Below are 10,020 nucleotides of genomic sequence, written 5' to 3'. Positions count from 1 at the left end.
GTAAAGTTGGTTGAGAGAAAGGTAGAATGACGAATTAATTTAAACGGGAGAAAAAGGGATTCATAGACGGCACGGGATCAAAATGTCTGTCGAATCATGATATTGCTAGTGTATGTGTTGTTTAAGATTGAGTATATCTCATAATCAAGAATGGTAAAGTAATTTCAATCATATAACTCAAAATTCTTCCCTCGAACTCCCATCACCAAATCAACTCCAGAATAACGCCCTCGCTTGATGGGGTCAATGATGGCTCATGCCAAAAATGCATGTGTGCAAATGCAAAAGAAACAAAAAGCGGACACGCAAAATGCAGAACTCAGATGGCACATCCTGCCTTCTCATAGGGAAATCCAAACACCGCTTTGAAGAAAAAGCGGAAGATGTCTTCTATACCAAAACGCCATTGCGCATGCTCTGAACACTCTTCATCCCCACTCCCTTCAACTTGCTCAACTCTGCGAGACTGTGGATGTGCACTTGAGCTGCTGCGGCTTGCTCTTGCTCCAGCTCCGGGCTCTCGACATGCTGATCCATCTCGCAGAGACAGTCGACGATGGCCTCGGCCTTTTTGACCCCCACGCCTTTCAGGAGCTTGATCTGACTCACATCACGGGAGTTGATGATTGAGAGGAGGTGGATGGTTCGTGGGGATGGAGGCTCGAATTCTTCGGCCATATCGATGGGCGTTTTCGTGCGGGTGCGCTTCCGCCGACGGGCATGGGCGATTTCTTCGAGGTCGACCTCGATTTCCTCGATCTCTTCGTCTTGATTCACTACTTGCTGGGTATCTTCGTCGTCGACAGGCTCGTAGTCTGCGTCAGAGTCCTCTGCGTTGGTGCGTTTGAGAGTTGCTTTGGCGGCGGGTTGCTTCTTGAGGGACAGCATGCTTCCGAAGTCGCGCTTGCTGGGGTGAGAATTAACGGCGCTGCTAATCGTGTCGACAGCTGGGGTTTCCGTGTGGGATTTGCCGTGGATGCGTTCCTTGAGGTTGGCAATCTTCCGAGCTAGCTTCTCGTTGTTGGGAAAGAATGGAAGTGCCAACTGATACATCTTGAGAGCGAAATTGTCCTCACCACGACCTTGGTGCTGTTTGGCCATGAGAAGGTATGATAGACCCTCTGCTCGCGCATCTTCTGATCCCTCAATCCGTTGCTCGAGAAGCTCCAAGCGGCGTTGCACTTGCTCATTGAGCTCGCGAACTTGCGTTTGCCGTGACTGCTCGCTGACCGCTCGCACAGCGAGAATTTCCTCGACTTTTCTCTCAACCATCTCCTCAATCCTCGCGGCTGAGAAGTCCTCGAATTGCTTCGGGGGCTGCTGGTGAGTCGGTTGTGCGAGACGCATGGGCTGTTTCGTGATTCGAGCAGTGGTATCGGCGCTGAGAGATGTGCGCTTCGGCAAATCGGGCTTCTTGAGCTGGGTGGAGTAGCGCGGTTGTGACTTGTCGGAGTAGACGTGAAATGCTTTCAGGGGCTTTTCGCCAGGGTTTGCAGCGTCTTTGGCTGCCGTTGTGGTCAGATTTACATTGACGGATGCAGTCAGAGGGCGTAAGGGTTGGCGCAGCGTGCCCATGATTGAAGGCCGTGCCACCGGCCTGGGAGGTCCCTTGAAGATGGGTTCGTTCTCCACTTCGCGCACTTCAATCTTCTTCGTTCGGTTGGCGAAGTTAAGGGAGCTGATTGTATCCAGGTGATAGGATTTGACAGGGGCGAGGTTCAAGATCATGACCGTCAGCCCATTGTTCTGTCCCAAGGAGAGAATCCGAGTCATTTTCGATTCGCGGTATGGAATTCTGGAGTGCTTCTTGCTGATCGCTTCCACACACTGGGCGAGCACAAATAGACTCTTGTTGATACTGGCAGATTCGACCATGCGCTCCTTATCGTTGTCAGTCCGACGGTTGTCCTCCGAGCCGGCAAGATCAATGGCCGACGCAGTGCTGACGCAGGTTTTTTCGCCAGTGCTCACTGTTACGCGCACACAGAGGATGGCGTGAGAGCGTGATGAGTGGGCATTTAGCTGTAGCGAAGTGAGCAATTAAGCTTTCTAGTGAAAAGCATGGGAACACACCTTGGTGGCAGACGTCGATCTGTTGATGTTCGCCTGGTCATACAAGGTCTCAAATTCCTTGAGGTTGTGGCATGGTCTCTCCGTCAGGCCGACAACTACAGTCTTGCCTCCATTATCACGGAGGGGGAGGCCTGCCAATGTTCTCTTTTCTGGAGGCTCGAACAGATCGAAGACCTTGTCGTTGTAGATCTCGTAATAACTCAAAGAGACGTTGACTGTGGTTTCGCCACCGCTTTCCTTCTCCATTTTCCGGCTGCGCCTGTATATGCTGCTGAGGAGACGAGGAATGACGCCTCTGTCAACCAGGCTTTTGCCGCCTCGCATGGTGTGCGTCTTCCCTGTCCCCGTAACTCCGTATGCGAAAAGTGTGACATCGAAACCGTTGAAGAGGTGCTTGACGGTTGGTGCGACTGCGCATTGAATCAGACAGGCATATTCCATGACTTGGACTCCCAACACTCACCCTCGGCCTCATACAGCTCCTGCTGTGTGGCTTCCGCCTCGTAGACAGCATTGAACTGGAAAGAGTACTCTTCGCTCTCATTCTTTGGGTTCGGGATCCGTACTACAGTATCCCTATCCCTCAGTGTTGCCAATGCTCCTTTCTCTTGTGTGGTAGTCTTCTTGTCGGCACCGTGGGCAGACGGGCCAGTGCGAAGGATGACGTCTAAGTCGCGCTCCGACTTGAGCAGAGGTCGAATACGTGCGACGACCCGAACACTCATTGTGAATTATTGGTTATGTGCCAGCACAGCCAGAGTACACTGATTTCCAAACTCAAATATTGTATGGTACCAACAATTCGTGCTTATCCAGGTTGTTCGTGCCCTTTGAACTGACCTTGTCGACCAATTATGCTTCGAACCTTGAAGGCGTGGGTATTAAAGTCATTAAATATGAGTTGGGTGGGCGCAAGAACCGGGACTGTTGCTCAACGTCGCAATATTAGGTCGGTAGATTCCAGTATAACCAGTACAAAAGTTGCTTCGATTGACTCTCGTTGACAACAGCAAAACGCAGCAAACAAATTGATCGAACGTGAAGTTTGCACCCGGGCGTGCTCGTGGTGTTCGAAGGGCCGTTGATGACGAGATGAGCTCGCATTGGCGAAAGCGACAGGGATAGCCTCGTTGTGGTGCGACTGCCAGCGGTCAGCGCTGTTGGCACGGCAACCACACCCAGGTTCTCCCTGCCTGTTCCTCTTCCCGCCTGCACATGTGGGAACTACAACTGGTACTTGATTGAGGATATAATTATCTGCACCTAGTACTTGACACACTCCAATCCCAATGGTGTTCTTGAATTTGATACCTACTAGGTACCTAGTCACCCCTGTATGCCATTTCTGCCATAGATAGCCGATCGCAATATGCATCTGCCAACCATTGCGTTTAATATGTATATAGTATTCACATTAGAAAGACAGAACCCCTGGATACGAAGTAAGGCAGGGAGATGCCGAAAGTGACAAGCAGCAAAGGTCATTTATGTTTAGTAGACAAGTATACGGACTAATCCATCCATGGTAGCGATACCCCATGTCCAGGTGGAAATCTTTTTACCCACTAATGACTTCCCTGAGTTAGTATGAGATCATTCTGCCACACCACACAGCTTGCAGGAGACATCCACAGTTTTGCTGAATGTCGACCCTAATAATAATAATTATCACAGTAAGGTACAAACTGTAGAGCATCTCGAGAGTACGGGTTTTAGAGAGAATTTGCCCTCGAATTGGCATTGTAAGTATAACTACCTAAAAGGCAAGGTTGAACATGCTGTTGTAAAAGAGCAAGTCGGGCTCGGATGCGGTGAGGTGCTGATTGGCCGGTTGGCGGCAGCCGCAAAGGCCACCGTACACCATCCACTGTCCACTGCACTGATCACTGCACTACCAACTCGACTCTACCTACCTACCTAATTACGCTGTGCCTTTGACATTAACGCAACTAACCACCTATCTTCTCCTGGTTGCATTTCACCCTTTCTTGCTGGAGTCTCACCTCGACGTGTTCTCCTGCTTGACTCTCAGAGCCTCTCCAACCCGTGCGGTTTGGTGAATCTATCCCCGGTCATTGGTACCCAGTCGCTCTCCGTTCCCCTCCCTGAACTCTCCCACTTTGTTTCAAATTGGTGACTGACCACCGCCCCTAATACAGTGACCTTGCAACGATTCACAAACCATCCCGCACACCTCCCACTACAACCGCCTACAGCCATAAATCACAGCCGACCTCCATGGCAGCACCACAAGGGGGTTATCCGCCCCAAGAAGGGTACGGTCAGCCTGTCGGTTACGGAACTCCTGAGCAACAACAGCCCGCGGGGCAAGGGCAAGCTGGCGCACGAAAGAAGAGACAATATGCAGGCGAAGCCTTCGACTTTGGCTCCGGTGCCAATGCTGCCTTAGGAGGCCAGTTACCGGGCGGTGGTAGCTATGGAGCTTACCCGGCGCAAGCACCAGCTGCTGCGGGATACCAGCAACCGGCCTACGCAGACCCTACTCAGATGCACGCTGCTGCCCCGGCTTACGGGGCGCCCGCCTCCCCGCCAGTCGCACAGATGACCCAGCAGTTCGGTGCTATGGGAGCCACCGATCCACACTTGATGCCGCCGCAGCCCGTGGCTCAAGCCCCCCAGGCTCCGCGGGCAGTCCCTCTCAACCAGCTCTATCCTACCGACCTCCTCACTCAGCCGTTCAACGTTGCCGAACTCGACTACCCCCCGCCTCCTATCGTTCTGCCGCCGGGTGTAAGTGTCCATAGCCGGTTTCCTTATCGCGGACGGGAAACACTAACTTCACTCATTAGACCAGCGTTTACCCCTCTCCGTATGCCAATTGCCCCCCGAAATACGTTCGCTCCACGTTGAATGCGGTTCCTACGACGCACTCGCTCCTGAAGAAGTCCAAGCTGCCTTTTGCGCTCGTCATCCAGCCATATGCAGCGCTGCATGACTCCGAAGATCCCATCCCAGTCATTCCCGATCAGGTCATCTCCCGTTGCCGACGCTGCCGCTCCTATATCAACCCCTTCGTCACATTCCTCGACCATGGACACCGCTGGCGTTGTAACATGTGCAACCTGACTAATGACGTACCTCAAGCCTTCGATTGGGATACTGCTCTCCAGAAGCCTGCGGACCGGTCGCTGAGGGCTGATCTCAACCATTCGGTCGTGGAATTTGTCGCCCCTCAGGAGTACATGGTCCGCCCCCCTCAGCCGCTAGTTTATCTGTTCTTGATCGATGTCAGCTATGCTTCGGTCACCAATGGTCTGCTCGCGACAAGTGCACGGTGCATCAAGGAAAGCCTCGATCGGATCCCGAACGCCGACCGTCGCACCCGACTCGGCTTCATCGCGGTTGACTCCAGCCTCCACTACTTCAGCATCCCTCGGGATGGGTCGGACAACTCTGACCCTAGAATGCTGGTTGTCAGTGACCTGGACGAGCCTTTCTTGCCCATTCCGGGTGATCTTCTGGTGACATTGAGCGAATGCCGGGAGAACATCGAGTCGTTCCTCGACAAGCTGCAGGAGATGTTCCAGAACACCCAGAGCAACGGCTGCGCCATGGGGTCCGCTCTGCGCGCTGGTTACAAACTGATCTCTCCTGTGGGCGGTAAGATGACCGTGCTTAGTTCTTCTCTGCCTAACATCGGCCACGGCGCTCTCACCATGAGAGAAGACAAGAAGGTCCTTGGCACCAGCAAGGAGAATGCTCTTCTGCAAACAGCGAACAGCTTTTATAAGAGCTTTGCCGTGGAATGCTCCAAGGCACAGGTCTCTGTCGACATGTTCTTGTTCTCTTCCCAATACCAGGACGTTGCGTCTCTCAGCAACCTACCCCGGTACACTGGTGGACAAACATACTTCTATCCGGGCTGGAACGCCGCCCGCCCAGAAGATGCGATCAAGTTCGCCCGCGAGTTCTCCGAATACCTTTCGTCTGAGATTGGTCTGGAGGCTGTGCTCCGTGTCCGCGCTACCACCGGCCTCCGCATGAACACTTTCTACGGAAACTTCTTCAACCGCAGTTCCGATCTCTGCGCTTTCCCCGCGTTCCCCCGCGATCAGGCGTATGTGGTTGAGGTTGCCATCGATGAGACAGTCACGAAACCTGTGGTCTGCTTGCAGACCGCCGTCCTTCACACCACTTGCAACGGCGAGAGAAGAATCCGCGTTTTGACTCTGGCGCTTCCTACTACCCAAAACCTGGCCGACGTCTTCGCCTCGGCGGACCAGCAAGCAGTCGCAACCTACTTCAGCCACAAGGCCGTCGAGCGGGCTCTGGGAAGCGGTCTGGAACCTGCCCGGGACGCCCTCCAGGCCAAGGCCGTGGAGTTGCTCTCCACCTACCGGAAGGAATTGGCCGGTGGAAGTGTGAGCGGCGGTGGTCTCCAGTTCCCTGCTAACCTGAGAGCACTCCCCGTTCTTTTCCTTGCCATGATCAAGAATGTAAGTTTTCTCTCGTGCCCACTCAGTTTCCCATCAGCATCTAATTCTCAATTAGCTCGGTCTTCGCAAATCTGCCCAGATCCCCACGGATATGCGCTCTGCGGCTCTCTGCATGCTCTCTACGCTTCCCCTTCCTCTCCTCATCCAATACATCTACCCGAAGATGTATTCCCTCCACGACATGCCGGACAACGCTGGGGTGCCCGACGAGCAGACCGGCGAAATTGTCCTCCCTCCTCCAGTCAACCTGTCGTCTGAGCGGGTGGTTCCGTATGGCCTCTACCTCATCGACGATGGCCAGACGCAGTTCTTGTGGGTCGGACGCGATGCGGTGCCTCAGCTGATCGAGGATGTATTTGGGCTGGCAGACCGATCGCAGCTCCGGGTGGGCAAGCAGAACCTGCCGGACTTGGACAACGAGTTCAGCCAGCGGGTGCGTGCGGTGATCGAGAAGAGCCGGGACCACCGGTCGAAGGGGGTGGGCAGCATTGTGGTGCCGCACCTGTATGTGGTCAAGGAAGACGGCGAACCGGGGCTCCGCTTATGGGCGCAGACGATGTTGGTGGAAGACCGTGCGGACCAGAGCGTCAGTCTGGTGCAGTGGATGGGCTCCTTGCGGGAAAAGGTTTGATTGCTCCGTTTCCTAAGCGCCTTTGTCTCTGCCAGTTGATCCATTACCCTTTCTGCCGTCATCGACATACGAGTCTATACTTGGAGTCACGCAGACTGACGAGCTTTTCGGACACACCTACAGGTTGTTCAGTAATGATAGCTTCTCCCTTACTGGTAAATTATTTTCCAAAGATACATCAATACAACTTCCGTGATTATGTCAAGAATTGTTTCCTTTCTGCTTTCTCTTCAGCGCTTGCTCCGGTGGTTGGCCTCGATTGGCGGGTTATTCTTTATCTGGTTGAGTGATGGGCAGGTCAACAAGAAAATACAAAAGTTCCGTGGAGCGTGTGGTTGATGTTGGGCGTGTGTTCGGGTGTTGTGTATGGATCAGACGCCTTTCTTTTCCCCGGCACATCGAGCCATGTGCTCGCTAATCAAGTGCCGCCCACATGGGCGTTGAAGCTATGCATTGTCCAGTACAACACTTTGTAGCCTTTTTTTTTCGTTATTTGCGGGCTGTTTCATAAGGCTGGTCACGATGCTAAACTTCACCAACCATCCCCCCAGTTTACCGCTAAATACGAATGTGATCCGAGGATTTGACATGGGTTACGAGCTTGGTGGTTGGCTAGTCCTGTAGCTAACCCTGGGCGAGTAAGTGAGGGAGGGCGTTGTTGGGCTGCATGGGCCCTGAGTTACTTTGTGAGTGTATGCCTGTGGTCTGTGGTCACTGGTCAGGTCAGCCCATCCATGCACGGTAAGCTTTAGATCACACAAGTGCCAGAGCTGGCTGCAAGTATGACGGACGGTCATCACATTCGAGCCTCCGAGCCAACTGACTGCATTTAATGGATCGTCTCCCGGGATGAAGGGGGCGGGCGGGAGGGGGAAGAAGAAGAAATGGAAAGGTGATGGCCCGACTTCGAATTGAAGACTATGATTTGATGAACGGGGCTGTGATCAAGTCGAGTAGCACACAGTAGTCGGTCGTTCGGTCTGGTCTCTACGGAATCAGAGCGACCAAAGAGCACTCACTGCACTGCCCCTCCCTCTCCTCTCCTGGAAGAAAGTAATAAGACCAGTGTACTAATCTATCTGTGCGGCTAGGCCAGGGTGATGGATGGATCTCATGGATCATCTCTCACAGTACGGAGACGGAAAGGCAAGAAGATCCCTGGGCCCAGGGAAAGGAAAGAGTGGGGATTTTGTAGGTACTTAGTCGACTAATCCGGTTTCAGTAGTGGTGGTGGGCCACTGCTAGAGAAGGGGGAGGGGGGAGTCTGAGAGACGGTGAAACGGCCAGAGATTGGCGCCCGTGGCGGGTTTTGGGACTTGGAAGTTGGGACTGGGAGGGCTGGAGGCTGGAGGAATGGAATCGCGTCTCGTGGGCGGGTTGAAACACGAAACACTGGTCCAGACGTAGTTTCTTGGGTTTGGGGAGGGGATTGACAGTTGCCCTTGAGATGACAGGATGGAAAGAGGAGCTCTTCAACTGAAAGTTGGAACGGAGACTGGACTGGCTTTTTCTTGGAAAAGCAAAGGGTCGCATTTTCCTGGTGTCTGTTTCTTGTGACTGCTGGAGTTGGGCGTTGGTTCATTGCTTGCTCTCTCCACGCAAAGGGAGGTATTCAGACCCGGCCTTATTGAGGGGGTGATTGCATTGTCTGCTTGGGGTTATTGCAGAGTCACGGCAGTTAACTTAGTGGTGGCTCAGTGGCTGCTGTATCCGCTGTGAAATGATGTTGGTTTGTGATTGATGAGATAATTTGCTTTGATTTAATCAAATCATTGAGGGTGCTCGAACAAGAGATAGACTTGATGGTGTTGATACTACGGAGTAACTAGATATAATGATGGCAGCATTTCTGGATCAGGAACCAAAAACCGTCCCCTCTCCTCCCCTCCCCAACCGTACCACACAGACTTCTTTCCCCCGGTGGTGATTTCCACTGCAGCGGCCCCTCCGTCTCTTCAACCAAGGTTCTTCTTTCATCGGGACTCATTCATTATCACTCTTATTGTTGCCTCCCCCTTGTGATTGTCGACGGGGATTATCATCATCATCATTATTATTATTTTTGAGAAGTGTCGTTAGTTGGAACAGACTATTGCTGTCAGTGTCAGTCACCTGCTACTTACTTACTTACTATCTTTATCCTCAACTGTCCACGGTCTTATCTGCTGCCTCCGTATCGATAACTGACCTTCCCCTCCCCCCCATTTATTATTGCTCCACGGCGATTCAGGTACACAACTTCCCACGCACGCACGCTCTCTCTCTCCCTCTCCCTCTCTCTTCCCCTCCTCCTCCCTCCTCCTCCTCTCCCTCTTCTTCTTCCTCGGTTCCTCCTCCTTTCCACTGAACTCTCTCTATTCTATTCAATCTTCTTCTTCTACTCCTCTACTTTCCTATTCTTAGGAAATCCAATTTGTTGCTTCAAGGTGAATCCAAGTCTTTATTCTGCCTCCCCACTTGCGGGTGATTAACTTTCCCACTACGGACACTAGTTCCCCTCCACGACTGCCACTATTTGCTCTTCTCTCACTCACTCTCTGCCTCTGTCTTTCTCTCTCTCTCTCTCCAACCCCTCCACAACACCCGCCAACTGCTAGCTAGTCTGTCTGTCGTTCGTTACCTTCCCTCGCCTGCTCTTACTTCCTACTTCCTAGTCATTCCACACCCCCATCCACTATCCCACTATCCCACTCCCCCCTCCCCCCTCTGCTGCCCCCTTCTCCGTCAAAACGCCGTGGGTTGGTTTTCCCTCTATTTTTTGTCGCTTCATGTGTATCTTAGTCAAAAGAAACTCGAAACTGACCGCTGTCGTCGATCTAGAACCAGGACAGAAGACACCTGGAAGACAAACCGTCCCAA

At 52.8% G+C, this 10,020-nt stretch overlaps 2 protein-coding genes across 2 annotated transcripts; one reads left to right on the top strand and one right to left on the bottom strand.

Annotated features, from left to right (window-relative positions):
- Nucleotides 1-190: 190 nt before the first annotated feature.
- BO66DRAFT_339487 (kinesin family protein) lies at nt 191-3,146 on the bottom strand. Its single transcript, XM_025644376.1, has 3 exons — nt 2,537-3,146; nt 2,074-2,483; nt 191-2,022 (listed from the first exon to the last, which is right to left on the bottom strand). Exons 1-3 carry the CDS (start codon nt 2,796-2,798, stop codon nt 391-393), a joined length of 2,304 nt encoding a protein of 767 aa, XP_025508610.1. The 5' UTR covers nt 2,799-3,146; the 3' UTR covers nt 191-390.
- Nucleotides 3,147-3,979: 833 nt separating this feature from the next.
- BO66DRAFT_387614 (COPII subunit SEC24) lies at nt 3,980-7,654 on the top strand. The gene is made up of 5 exons (XM_025646353.1): nt 3,980-4,151; nt 4,233-4,824; nt 4,884-6,530; nt 6,586-7,155; nt 7,285-7,654. The coding sequence occupies exons 2-5, from the start codon at nt 4,312-4,314 to the stop codon at nt 7,294-7,296; spliced, it is 2,742 nt and encodes a 913-aa protein (XP_025508609.1). The 5' UTR covers nt 3,980-4,151; nt 4,233-4,311; the 3' UTR covers nt 7,297-7,654.
- Nucleotides 7,655-10,020: the final 2,366 nt, after the last annotated feature.

Source organism: Aspergillus aculeatinus (assembly GCF_003184765.1).
Source record: "Aspergillus aculeatinus CBS 121060 unplaced genomic scaffold BO66scaffold_2, whole genome shotgun sequence".
Taxonomy (NCBI): Eukaryota; Fungi; Ascomycota; class Eurotiomycetes; order Eurotiales; family Aspergillaceae; genus Aspergillus; species Aspergillus aculeatinus.
The sequence above is the reverse complement of the archived record's forward strand: the minus strand, read 5'-3'. Positions and strand labels throughout refer to the sequence as shown.

What these genes read in the sequence shown, in the direction of transcription:
- BO66DRAFT_387614 (XM_025646353.1), top strand. Translation starts at nt 4,312, where the DNA reads ATGGCAGCACCACAAGGGGGTTATCCGCCCCAAGAAGGGTACGGTCAG. An exon ending in CTATCGTTCTGCCGCCGGGT is followed by an intron (nt 4,825 to 4,883) that starts GTAAGTGTCCAT and finishes TTCACTCATTAG; the next exon opens with ACCAGCGTTTACCCCTCTCC. An exon ending in TCCTTGCCATGATCAAGAAT is followed by an intron (nt 6,531 to 6,585) that starts GTAAGTTTTCTC and finishes ATTCTCAATTAG; the next exon opens with CTCGGTCTTCGCAAATCTGC.
- BO66DRAFT_339487 (XM_025644376.1), bottom strand. Translation starts at nt 2,798, where the DNA reads ATGAGTGTTCGGGTCGTCGCACGTATTCGACCTCTGCTCAAGTCGGAG. An exon ending in GGAGCTGTATGAGGCCGAGG is followed by an intron (nt 2,484 to 2,536) that starts GTGAGTGTTGGG and finishes TTCAATGCGCAG; the next exon opens with TCGCACCAACCGTCAAGCAC. An exon ending in GATCGACGTCTGCCACCAAG is followed by an intron (nt 2,023 to 2,073) that starts GTGTGTTCCCAT and finishes ACTTCGCTACAG; the next exon opens with CTAAATGCCCACTCATCACG.